This window comes from Vollenhovia emeryi, unplaced genomic scaffold (genome assembly GCF_000949405.1).
Source record: "Vollenhovia emeryi isolate VEMERY1.0 unplaced genomic scaffold, V.emery_V1.0 DF939189.1, whole genome shotgun sequence".
Classification (NCBI taxonomy): Eukaryota; Metazoa; Arthropoda; class Insecta; order Hymenoptera; family Formicidae; genus Vollenhovia; species Vollenhovia emeryi.
The window spans coordinates 32,665-46,368 of record NW_011967177.1 but is presented as its reverse complement, the minus strand read 5'-3'; the positions used below and the strand labels follow the sequence as shown (position 1 = coordinate 46,368).

The window sequence follows — 13,704 nt, the reverse complement described above, 5'->3', positions numbered from 1 at the left end:
GTTATGGCTTCCTCATAGAGGAAGCTTTAAGAGCGAAATAAGAATAATTTGAATACTTTCAAGAAACATCGTAGTAAAGTTAGATTTCTCTCTTAAAGCTTCCTTTATGAGGAAGCCGTAACAATGGAAGCAATGTGCAAATTTCTAATTGGTCTACTTTAATGATGAGGAAGAAATGTGCAAATTTCCAATTTGCACGCTTCAATGATGAGGAAGCAATGTGCAAATTTCTAATTCGCACACTTTCAAGAAACATCGAAAAAAATTAGATTTCGCTCCTAAACCTTCCTCTATGAGGAAACCATGTGCAAATTTCTAATTTGCACACTTTACTTTACTTTACTTTTTTTTAATTATATATTATATTGTTCTTCAGTTTTTTCAATCCAAATTTCATATATAATTCATTAAAATATGATTAATTAGTTCTTGAGTTATAGACATTTGAAATTTTTGTAAAACATTATTAAAGAAAATTTGTGATAGTTAGAGCAACCACAGACATTTCTAAAAAAAATTAAAAATTAAAAAAACCTTTTACCGGTCATCGCCATATTCAAGAGGTATGCCTCTACCTATGTGTATTGAAACTTTTGGCTTCTACAAGTGTGTACATTTCTTCATTACATTGTGTACCATCACTTCTGAAACACCCTGTATAATGAAAAAGAGGGGCCTCTACCTATGTTTATTAGGACTTTTTGCTATAATGTATACATTTCACCATTACATTTTGTAGCATCACTTTTGAAACACCCAGTATAATGAAAAAGTGTTCATGTACGGATTCCATGAAATTTCAAACATCTATAACTCAAGAACTAATCAACCGAATATTAATCAATTATACATATATGAAATAGGGTTAGAAAAGACTCGAAAGAATAATCATTTTTGTCAAAAAGAACATCCACTGTTCTATTATTGTCATATCTAAATAAGTCCTAACATTATGAGTATCGAAAACTGTAAGTTCAAACTACACAAACTATGTCAAACAGCATCTTCGAATTTGAAAATAATAATTTGATCAACTTTCCGTGAAAATATGATTTTTTATAGTCGCTATAATGTCACTTTTATGCCATTTTGATTTCATCATGATTTTTAGTTCTGCTTGGGAAATAACAGAGGACAACTTCGTTTTAACAGAATAGTGATAATTTTCTAGAACAGTATCTTTCTTTCTGATCTATTATACTTTCCATCAAAGCTCCTTTACGATTGCTCTTCACAGAAGTTATTGACCAAAAAGCGCAACTCATTGTTCAAACGTTTTTCCTTATTACTCACGACATCCCTTTACAAGCGCGGTTCTCTTTCTCGGTCTATCCTTATGTTATGTTGTTTAAAACAAAGCTTGTAAGCTGGAAACATAGTTGCTTGAGCACAAAGTTAGTTTACTGGCGCACGTGACATTTATTCGACTTACGCTCCGCGTTCTGAACGGTTCACTTGGTGACATGCGGCGCGTTTCACATGTGCATCGTGTTGCTCGAGCGAAAATTTGTCCTAATCGATCAGAACTTCGCTCACCCGCCGGATGCACTCCTGCGAAGGGGGGGGATAGAGATTTCCGGTCAGCATCACCGACGCACGAAGAGATTTCTCTCTTTCTATCTCTCTCCCCCCTCTCTCGCTCTCTTCCCTCCCTGTCTCTCTCTCTCCCTCTTCATCTATTTATCTCGCCCGATACCCGGTTGATGTATCGAACGGGAATTTTTTCCCTTCTCGAAAGAAGCGCTCGGCTGTCTATTTAAAGCGGCGGGACTTTATTGCGCATTCAAGAGGAAACGATACATTATCGAACAACCACCTAGCACCAGGATACCTTGGAGTCGCGCCACCGGCCGACGGTGCTTCCGCGGGCAATGAAATTTTTGGTGAACCGCCAGAAGCCCGGAAGAAACGTTGGCGCCGACATCGGAAAAATCCGGGAAATGTTTCCCCGCGCATACCCGCATTATTCCCGACCGTCATACGTTAATAGAGAGTGAACATCGTTTACTCTTTAAAGGTTTTTTTTTCTATTATGGTAACTTAGCTCGATGAGAGAATGGCCTTTTCATCGGGAGAGATCATGGGTAGAACCCACAAAAAAAAATCGAACCAAAAGGCAATTCTATTATTAGCCCCGATTCCACTCTGGTTTCCTCAAAAAGAATTTTATTGGAATTTTATCTCTTTACCATGTAATTCAGTGACGTATGCACAATAAGTTATTTATTTTACTTCCTCGACTTAAATCTTCAATTTTTTTTAACGATATTGTGAACATTATCTCAGCAATTCTAAAATTGTCTTAATTTCTTTAGCGCGTAGATCTCTCAATAAATTTGTCATCGATCTTTTCTTGATAAATAAAAATTTAATATTACATTCTATTTTTTCACAACTTTTAATTATCTTTACAAGAACGAGGTTTTATATATATGGCAATTCATTTAAACAAGTTCTGCAATTTCTTTTGTGAAATGTAAAATTATAATATTTATGCGTAGAAGTTTGTTATATTAATATCAAAAGCTTATAAGTAATGTAAAGTATAAAACTTGTATAAAGCTCATAAGTTGTGTAAAAGCTGAAGGGGAATCGGCGGTTTATAAAATTATTATTGAAGAAAAGATCTGTACACGAAACGGAGACGGGCGTAATGTGAGGAATCTAAGGTCAGAGTCGGTCTGTGCAGACTGCAGAATGACTATCGACATTTCTTTTCTTCAATTTACTGTTGTCTGCCAGGCGTAAACCAACGAGTGACCCATTTTCGAAGGAAACACCCGTAAAATAATTTCGCGAGCGCTACATCTACGGACGCTATCTATACCTACGTAGAAACAGCGCACTCCTCGAAAAATTTCGAATGTAGTTTGAGGAAGTATCTCTAGAGTTATTCCCGATTTGTTGTCGACATATCAATAGTACAACAGAATAGCTGGACCTTTCTGTACAATCCGCTCGAAACTGGTCAAACTTTCAACCAAAGGTGGGAGGCTCGGTTGTACATTTCTCGCTTCCTTCCTTTATCCTTTGCCGAACGAAACAGAAGCAGAAGTGGATAGTTACATTCCTGGTTGCGATCGGAATCCATGACCTCGATATATCGTGGTAAGATCGATCGCTGAACGGCCCCCTTACGTTTGCGCTTTGCTTTATACCACATGTCGCCAACTTTCATGAGTTGCCCTCCATTATCTTGGAAGTGACCAGTGCTGTTGGAAAGCAACATTAAAACAACTGGATCGCGAATACCATGTGAATTAAATGTCTATATTTACTTATACTTGCGCACGCTATATTTAAATTTAAGTGTAAATAACGAAGTGCACAGCGGATATATTATTTTATTTCCATCACGTCATACAATTATCAGAAATTTTGAGGGATAAACACGTTTCTACCTAACTGAAGACTAATTTTGCTCGTGAGTTGGTCTTGTTTGCTTATATACAAGTGTCATTTTAATTTATTCGTACAATTTCTTAATTTTTTAACATAAGAAAAGAATTTAATCCTTGTTGGTCGCACTTGCTGAGAATCGCGTATCGGTCACACAGTGGTCCAATTGACCCTACCGACTTTTAAACGTTGCCGTGTTTATTATACACGACTCGTCCAGTTTGAATAAAAGAAATAACAAGGGGAAATAGAAAATTTACCCTTTTTATGAAAATTTTTATTAACTAGGGTCAAGGTTAATTTTCAATTTAGAACGTACAGACATGAAGCCTTAAACTTTTACGTCGGGGTCTTTTGGACCCCGCAGTGACCAACAAGGGTCAAATGAAATTTAAGGGTAACTTAACTGTAAAAGAAATTTATTTGCTATTGGTTCATGTCAGACTATTCAGATAATTTATGCCAATACTAAAATGCATTATATTCTTTTTTTTACGTTTGATAACTACAGCTTTGGTACTGTAGCTTACACATATCGAATTTTCTGTGTATTCAGTTATAGATATATAGATCGAACAGTGTGTACTTTGACATGGATTGGATCACACGTCGGATTAGAAAAGTTTTTGCACGGTCGCATTTCGATTTTTTGCAATACGAGAAAGTTGTTTAATTAAATTCTAGCTCGGTTATCCGAACGCGATGTTATTTTCTGTAGCACGCCACGCTAGACGAGATTTTCGGTTACTTTTTCCGACGGCTAATCTTCTTAGGTAGAATCCGGGGCGCGAGCGTGAAAGAGGCTTACGCGACAAAGTGCGCAGGGACGAAGAAAGTAGAAATGAAAGAAAGAGAAAGCCGGCAACCTAAATTAAGAATTTAAATATCTCTACGCAACCCTGTCACATGCAGAGTTCGTGACACGAAAAACACGAGATACTAAGATAGGTATAGTATTTTAATCAGTCATCAAGAATTTCAAGCATAAATCTAATTAACGTTATTTTTTATCTCTGCATGGAGATTTTTCATTGTTTGATGTCTTATCATAGATTAAAATATTTTAACTGTCTTATTCCTGTTTGGAATTGTATAAAAAGGATAAAAATTTCGAATTACGGCTTTAATTGCTCAACTAGATCACTTTAATAATTGGATTAAGTTTGAAAATAAGCCTCAATCGGATTTGAGAGCAAACGCTTCCCTTGCCGCTTTGTAGAATATGTATCTTAAAATGCTTTCTAAATGAACGGCTTTTCTCTAAGTAATGAAATTTGGAGAAACTGTAATTAAGCTATGAAATATCACCACGACTACCTAACTACCCTTACAGCATTAAATCAACCAGATCCAGCTTTCAGCGGTACTATACATATAGCTTAATTGTGCTAACTAAGGTTCGTATTCATATCATAAATTCAATGCTAGATTTCATTTCGCGCGAGATAACGTTATATGCGATCTTCATAGGAAATAAATATAATCGCAGATGTGACTAGATTTTGCTGTAAATTTACGATATAAATAAGGATCTAAAAATTGCCAGATTATCTTCTTCATTACGTTCGCCACATTTCAGTTAACGCACATTTTTCTATACAAATTCTATACAAATTAGGCTTACGAACTTGCAACCGTTACATTTAGGATCAATTTTTCACTCATTTCTTCTAGTTAATATTATCAATTTTATTATCGCGGCTGTGATAAAAGCTCATTATCAGTGAAGCTCGGACGTTCCGCAAATTATTACAGATATTGATAAATCGAATTATGTTGTTAGCAAAAATCTATATTTCTGCATTTATTGTCCCATGAACGTTCCACTTTGTATTACCAACTATGAGCTTGGCTGTATTATAATTACAAAACATTTTCCCCAACTTTTTACAATATAAATCTTATTTTACATTACGTATAAATCTTTATTGTAATTCTGAGAAGAACGGTTAATGGAAGACAAAAATGAATAGGTTTTTATTTGTGTTTAAAAAGCAACTGTCCGAACCGACAGATCTCGCTTTTGAAAACTGAAGAAAACAAAAACACAAAAGAAATTAATACACGAATCAACGAGGAACTCTTGTGCAATAGTCGACGCGTCTGAAAGTCTTCTTGTTAACAGACGCAAGATGAGCGCAGTGAGGCGAACGACGGGGCGCGACGTTTCGAAAAGGACGAGGGAACTGCACGTCGTTGACGTAAACACACGGACAAGCGACGCTGTTTTTCCGGGCTCACGGGAACTACGAGATAACGATCGGTCGCAGATTCTCGCTATTCGTCCATCGGCGGGTTTCGTTGAACACGATGTCTCCCGGTTGCTTACGATCCCCGGCTTGATCCTCGCGAAGCAAATAATTGACTTCTTGGCCGGGTTTCCCGGCGCCGGAGAAAAGCCATTACCGGAACGATTCGATTTCCATGGACCGATAAGTTGATATCGATCTGCGGCCCGTCTACCGGCGCGTCTCCCGTCGATATCTTTCCGGATTAACACGATTGAATCCCATCGCGGTTCCTTATGGAACTCAAGTTGACGTTGTAATACGAGAGCCTGTTCTTTCGTCGGTCTTCTTGTTACGATTGAGTTAAGTCGAGCACCGACCAAGTCGAGTACTGGCTTAAGTCTTATCGATTGTTTGAAAAAGTAAGAACAATTGTTATAGGAACAATTGTTACGGTATCTCATGTCTGCACCGGAAAATCAAGCAAAGAGTACAATGCGCTCTCTAATTATAACGTGATAACTTTATACGCGTGAGAAAGGAGTTTCTGTTCATTATAGCGAAAAGAAATTTTATAGGTAGAATAATGGTGAAGAATTAATTGTTATCCTCTCAAATCTTTCATTAATTTTTATATTACAAAAATATGTAATATACTGAATTAGCATGAGGAAACTTAAACAACGTTTAGATGATAATCATTAACTGTCTCTTCTCTCTGTCTCAAACTTCTGCATACTAATTATGCTACACAAACGATAGACTTTGTTCATTAAACAACTCATTATTTTATTTAGCAACGTTTATTTAATATTTGTTGAATTGTTAATAGTAAAAGAAACTTTATTCGCAATATTTATAATAGTATGAATCAATATCTTCCGCGCACTTGTCAGTAGTACAAGTCGTTGGTCTTTCCAACATTTTCAGTAGAATAAATTGACTAAGAGAGAAACGCACTGTAAGTAGTACAAATCAATTCCTACAATTCGGTCCCGTGGGTATACAATAAATTCAGCACTATGAGTTAAGTATAAGAAATCCTTAAATTTATAGATAAGATAGATATTTTCTTTGCTGTTAAATTAAAGCATAAGTCAATGATTTATCGAAATCAAACTTTTATTAGTAACAGTATGCATACTGTATTAATTTAGATGGAGACAGAAACGTTGAATGTTTATACAGCTACAACAAATATTTGTGCAAGTCCAATAGTAACTTGCACTTAAATATTGCATACATTATTATTGATAAATTATAAGATATTACTTATTTTTTAACTATATAAATATTTTATATCCACGTATTAAAAGAAAATTAACAATAGAAATATAGAAAACTATAACAGTTTTCAACTACAGTTTTTACACTACATTTTCCAGAAATTTAAATTGTATTTCAAACATAATAATAGGGAGGGAAATATGGATCAATATCTTATTAGTAATGGCGTAGTAGATTTACTGATTGCAGGGGTCATAGAGGATCCTATTGTACATGTAGTGAGTTAATAGTAGCTGAGCTCATCATTGCTCATAATTCATCTATCCTTATCACTCGGTTTATCTTGTTTCAGGAAGCTGCTTCAGGCAACAGTAAGGGCCAATCGCACGGGCCATTTCATGTGGGTGGGCAGCGATTCGTGGGGCGCCAAAGTTCATCCCGTCCGGGATCAGGAGTTCGCGGCCGAAGGTGCTATCACCATTCTGCCCTATAGGAACGCCCTCAAAGGTAAAAGACCTTTGTTACGCTCTTGCGATCCTATCATAACCGGCTTAATTGGAGGAATATTTACTCTGAATGCACCTTTGATCAATGAACAATAAATTGAACAATAAAATCACTATTTTTTTGCGAAAAATAAAATGTTGATAGCGTGAAATACATTTTTATATTGGAGGAATAACGTAACACTAATATATTATAAGAATATAACATTAGTAATATGTAATGTTATAAGAATAGAATACTGTATTCTAAGGATCATACAGTTTTAATGGTAGAACACATTAATTTAACTAAAGTGCTAAATTATTTAATTAACGTGACTTGTATATTTGTTTCAATTATTTAAATCATTTAATTTTGTTGGCTCTTTTAGTTCTTAACGCGTCTGATACGCTTTACTGAGCCACAATTGAAATTCCTTGTTACCGTAGAGTTGCTCACTGTGCAACTTTGTTGCCACGGTAGCGGTATCGTTTTAACTTCGACTTGACGTTCATTAATCTCACATGACAAGCGAGTAATATTTTCCGCTTCCGATTATGTCGCATCATTCTCGACTCGCGGGTTAGCTTCGCAGATCGAAGAAATGACGGGCGGCACTTCCGTTTCACGCCCAGTAATTAACACAGGAGTGTCGAACCCTCGTTAGTCGAACCAAATTACTAGAAATTACGGCCTACGAAGTACCAAAAAAGACGGAAGCCATCATTCATTAATTCTATAAACTGACTGAAATTCCGAAAGTCTGAAGGATGTGAGATATAATAGATAATTTTCCCGATTGCTTGAATTATCAACAGACTATAATTTTCCGAAATAATGTAAACTTTTACAAACGATATCGTATCGTTCCTTAAATCTGCTTTTAATATACCATGTTAGGCAAAACGACAATTACGACATAACTTAATAGTAACATGACAATTTACAGATTATTTTCAGAAATACATTTTCGGGAAATAATTTTGTTATATATACATGTTTGATTAAATTTGTCTCTTTCTCATAAGCCTCGGTATATAAACATTTCAATATTCTCAGAAATAATAGTGTAGATCATTTTTAAAAAGTATTTTAAAAAGTATAATCAACTAATGAGAACATTCTTAAAAGTCGCCAGCAGTAATTAACAACATCAGTGATTTTGATTGACCGTATCTGGCAATTTTAATAATACAGAAAATTTATTGCGAAAAACATTACCTTAGCCAAAGTTTGAACCTGGACCTCTCTACACTCTAGGCGGGCGTCTCACCAATTCGACCACCAAGGCATATGATAATATTTGTCCCAATAACAGTATAGATGTTGTCTACGCGTATATTTTCGGCTTTTGTGAACTGCCCACCGATACGGATTGTCGATTGTACACAATATTGTTGAAGTTTAAGATTATTAAATTCTTGTAAGAAGATTATAGAACTGTTGCGTATATAAGAAAGATATATTTCAATAAAGTCAGCTCGCTGGAATAATATGTTCTGATTTCAATTCTATCGGGACTGAGAGGCGCAAGAAGTTTCTCTGACAAAAAGCATGATACATCGAAGCCATCAAATCTTATCGAATGATTCGATTGTAACGTACGGTTCAATTCTGATACTGTAGAATTCGACAAGTACTATATGAGCTTACGGCCAAGAATGGGCGACGAGTGCGGTGGGCAGACAGAGAACAATATTCCCCATAAGTTCTTGAAGGGGAAGATGGTAAACTGCCGGAATATCTGGTTTCGAGAGTTCTGGTCGCAGCATCACAAGTGCACTTTCAGCGTGAACGCGTCGAGCGGCGTGACGCGCTGCACTGGCGAAGAAGACCTCGTCGATTACGAAGAGGAGGGTCTGGTGCCTTTTGTCGGTAACGTATAGATTTATATTCTATCGTTATATTGATACTTTTCTCCAAACGCCTATTTCACTTTTATGTCGCACAAAAGGAAACGTGTATAACGCAGTCGAGTTGCATCGGTATATCGCCCGAACAATATATAAACAATGTATAGCAATATATATAAAAGTTTTAGCTTAGGGATATATAAAAATAAGGTCAATATTAAAAACGGCTTTTCAGCATTTTTATCTCTCCGTTCCGAATCTCGAAATTCAATACTCGGCTGATCTGATAAAGCTTCTAATTAAATTTTTGTGAAAAAGACTATCCATTTTGAGAGAATTGGCAATTAACTGTTTACCAGTTGAAAGCTATTAATTTGGATGGGAAAATCAATCTGACTTTTCATTCATTGTTAAATGTCCTGATAAATAAATTACCACATCAGTTATAATTTCACCGTAATGAATACAAAAAAATAACGTATGGACGGACTCTTCCTATTCATGCCATGACAGTTAATTAATTGCGGAAAGTGCGAATCGCGCGCGCGCTGAACAGATAGGGGACACTTCACGATCGTTTATATCCTGAAGTGCGGAGGAAATGATCGGTGCGAAAGAAAGAGAAGCAAAACGAGCGGAAAGATAGTTATCGGCGAAAAGAAGAGTGAAAGGGAGAAGAAGTAGTCTCGGCAACTCTCCAACTTTTCGTCACCCTTCAACCATTTTTCTAGCCCGAAAACAGAAACGGGAAAAACTTGTCGCCACCGTTCGACCGTAATTCCGACAATACATAACGAGGCTTACGTCATGCAGTAAGATAACAGTACACCTCGAACGACTATTTACCGCACGATTTCCTTTTGCCCGTAGCCGATCTCGTATTTTATTTTCGCAAATTATCCAGTCCATTTTCCGCCGTGCGTAGTCGACGAACATGATCCAGTTAACATGTCCGCATTTCCTTATTCGTGAATCGTAAGAGAATTTGTAAAATGTATTACAATATAATATTCAAAAAGCAATTACATACAGGATAAAGGCACCTAATATCGCCCAAAACGTAATATCGCCACTCGTGATATCTCGTGAACAAAGTGCTGATATCAATCGGCAATACATAGAATTAGTAGCTAAACATGTGTAAGAAGACATAGTGTAGTTACAACGTTATAGAAATAACGTCTGACTCAGGAGTCGCATTGAAAGAAATTTGGAATGCAGAAAAATTTAGCAGACGGTGCAAGTTCGACATTCCACGGTGAGAACATAGTATAACTAGCGGGTCCATTCTCTGTCGGCCCCTTTGATCTTTGCGGTCCCGATCACGTGATATTCCGCCATGCACTCGGGCAGGATCCAGCGATGTGTGCGTGTGTACTCATCAAAGTCACACTACCACACATACAACTTTTCTCTCATTGGTCTGCCCAGAAGGGATCGACGCAAAACGAAACAAATGACGGAGTGGACCTACTAGTTATACTATGGTGAGAATGTAAGTTCAAACATTCTTTTAACGATATATATAAAATAGTGATATACTTTACTATTTTTCGCTGACTTCAACATGTACGTGTTGCGATGTTTTTAGTGTCTAGATTAGGAGTCACTCAATATCGCCCACCATATTATTACGGAGGCGTCAATAATATGCGCGTAGGCGACATTATGTGCATGCATTTTTAAGAATGAACAAGAGTATAAAAAGAGCACAAATTGACACGATGTATAAATATTTCGAAATAGTGTGTTATATACGTATAATAAAAATATTTTTTAAACATAATCGCAAATTTAGGATACGTTTATACGATGTGAAGTAATAAATATCTATAGCTTCACAAGTTCATACATATTGATAAACATGATTTTCTAAAAATTTATAAGGCGATATAAGGTGCCATTTTTTCAAATCCCCGATTTTGTCGTTTTTTTTTCTTTTCAATGTGGATTAAAACTTTTTAGATTTTAATCATTCTAATCTATTGTTCATGAAACACAAATGTTTCCTCTTTCATGTGAGGCTAAATACAGAGAACAATGTCAATTACTTTGTAGACGATATTAGGTGCCTTTATCCTATAGTACATACTTTTATTTCACTCTACATTATATAAAAATTTAGACGTATACAAGATAAATAATAATATACCATTTGTTTGTTTTTAAATTATTTTAATCAATAATTAGCGCACATATATATCTTCATTCATTTTAAATATTTTTATTCAAAAATTACGAATTTATGCCAGATTTAAGGATACGTTTCACGCATAAGTAAATCTAATTAACAAATTTAAGACAAGCACGAAGAGGTAGAATTCTGAAGAGACACATAAATTTCACACAATTAATCCCAGGTCGCTGTCATCTGTCCGTAAGCATTCGCCGGTGTACGCAATTAACTACAGTTGACTATATTCCGTGACCCATTAGATTGCGTACCTTTCGACGGACGAGATCGAATAAACTTTTGCGACAAACTTCCGCGGGGCAAAGCCGCGACAAATGGAAAGGAAGGAAACGGCGGCGAACCGAGCGAAGCAATTTTCCCCGGCTATGGTTTTTGCGTTAACAAACACGTCCGGTGACGCGTGAAAAGTTGCACGAAATCAACCGTCACGTTTCCCTGGATTCCGCTTATGCTCTTTCCCTTCCTCTTTCCTTTCTTATGTTCCATCCTCCCGTGAAATAAATGACGGGGTCTCGTCGAGCGCGAAGCGATCGAAAACTCTTCACGATCGAGTGCATCCCGATAATAGATAAATCTTGTAAATCATCTTATTAGGTACCGCGAGACGTCTTTCTCACAAGCAACAATATTCAGCGCTTAACATTTATTTCATCCGTGAATAAATAAATAATAGTAGCGTTCGCCATCACATAATATGAAATCCTCGAGATGGATCAAATAAGACCTACCTGATTGTGTGAATGGTCTCGTATATAAAGTTGATAAAGACTCAAACCTCTCATAACTTATCACGACGAATAAATAAGATTGTAGAGGCAATATATGTTATATGCATATAAATATTTTATTTAATATCTAGAAAAATAATTTCTGTAATTCTCTTTTTCAAGAATCTCTAAGATAAAACGAGAAATCCCTTATTTTTCCGTGCTAAGTTTCTTTTTTATGCTTTGTAACGTACTCGCAGATTTTTTCAACACTCTTGGATTATTTACAAGAGTACATTTCCTCCCTTAGAAACGGAAATATTTAATTAATTTATGATACAAGATACCTATTAATTTCGGAAGCTTTTAACAGGTAGATAATATGCGTATATTAGAGCACTGCTGAAAACGATATTTTCATATTATTTGCAGTGGATGCAGTTTACGCCATGGCACACGGTGTTCATAATGTTATCGAGGAGGAATGCGTAAATAATTTGGGCACGTCGCATTATCTTTGCGAGTCGCTTGTACCAGCACCGGACGGTCCACTTCTCCTCCGATACATTCGCAATGTCAGTTTCGTCGGTGAGTTACGCAAAGTTCTTCAAAAGTAATGTTTAATTCAACTTTCAAGCAAAATTTTTCAGCCGCACGATATGAATATACATATAATTTTACTTGAAAGTTACATCTCTTATTTATTATATAATAATACACAACACTTACGGATTTAAAGTAACCGAGTGCCGTAGGAATATTTTGCGCGTTTGCATAACACGAGGCGGCCATTGATTAATTGGTCAAATACTTGTTACACGTTTTCCATATGTCGTATGTGGGAAAAAAAAGACCGTTAAATTGAGAGGCTCGGGACAAATTGATCAATTATATCCGCGAGAATTCCGCGTACGCCGAGCAACTGCGTCACCCCACGTGAAGCGATCTATCAGATGACGTCAGAGCGTGGCAATCTCGACGCCTCATCGATATTGCAATTAAAACACTTTCCCCGATTTAACGGGGAACGTAACACTTTCACGTCGGTGGACTCTCCGTGGCACAATTAAGACTGCCCCTCGTTACGGCGCACTATCAAATGGCAATGCAATTATCCTAACCGGCCGTCCCCCGATCGCGTATCAGCCGAGATTTATCGCGAACGTTATGCAATAACGTTCAAACTTACTTTCCTTCCTTCCCCGGCTTTTCCAATAATTTCATAATACCGCCAACTCATCTTTCAATCCCGCGCTCTCACGCCTTTGTCCGCTTTTAATCCCCGAGGCATTTCTGCGCTATCGGGATGTTAGTTCGTATCAGAATATCTTATCTCAAATAGCTCCCGTTTATCAATATTAGCAGTACAAATGGAGGATTATCTTTAAGGTAAACTGCAGAATACCCGAAACCCATATACATCCGGTACTAAATGTTTATTCTTCGCTTAATCCACGTCCCAATACTTTTTTGCGCAAAGCTTTAATTCGACTTGTACAAATGCCAGATTATTCGAGTGAAATAAGGAGTTAGCTAAGTTGCACTCAACAAATACGTACAGCCAGGAAAAATCTTCCCTTTCAATTATTCAGTTGCGAGCTTCAATTTTT

At 36.5% G+C, this 13,704-nt stretch overlaps 1 protein-coding gene across 1 annotated transcript in view; it reads left to right on the top strand.

The window, feature by feature from the left end:
• Positions 1–13,704, top strand: part of LOC105562423 (metabotropic glutamate receptor 4-like) — a 46,927-nt gene that overhangs the window by 19,811 nt on the left and 13,412 nt on the right. Inside the window, exons 4-6 of the mRNA XM_012013256.1 lie at positions 7,207–7,361; positions 8,967–9,215; positions 12,527–12,682. Of these exons, the coding sequence (XP_011868646.1) occupies positions 7,207–7,361; positions 8,967–9,215; positions 12,527–12,682 (560 nt within the window). The remainder of the gene's footprint in view (positions 1–7,206; positions 7,362–8,966; positions 9,216–12,526; positions 12,683–13,704) is intronic.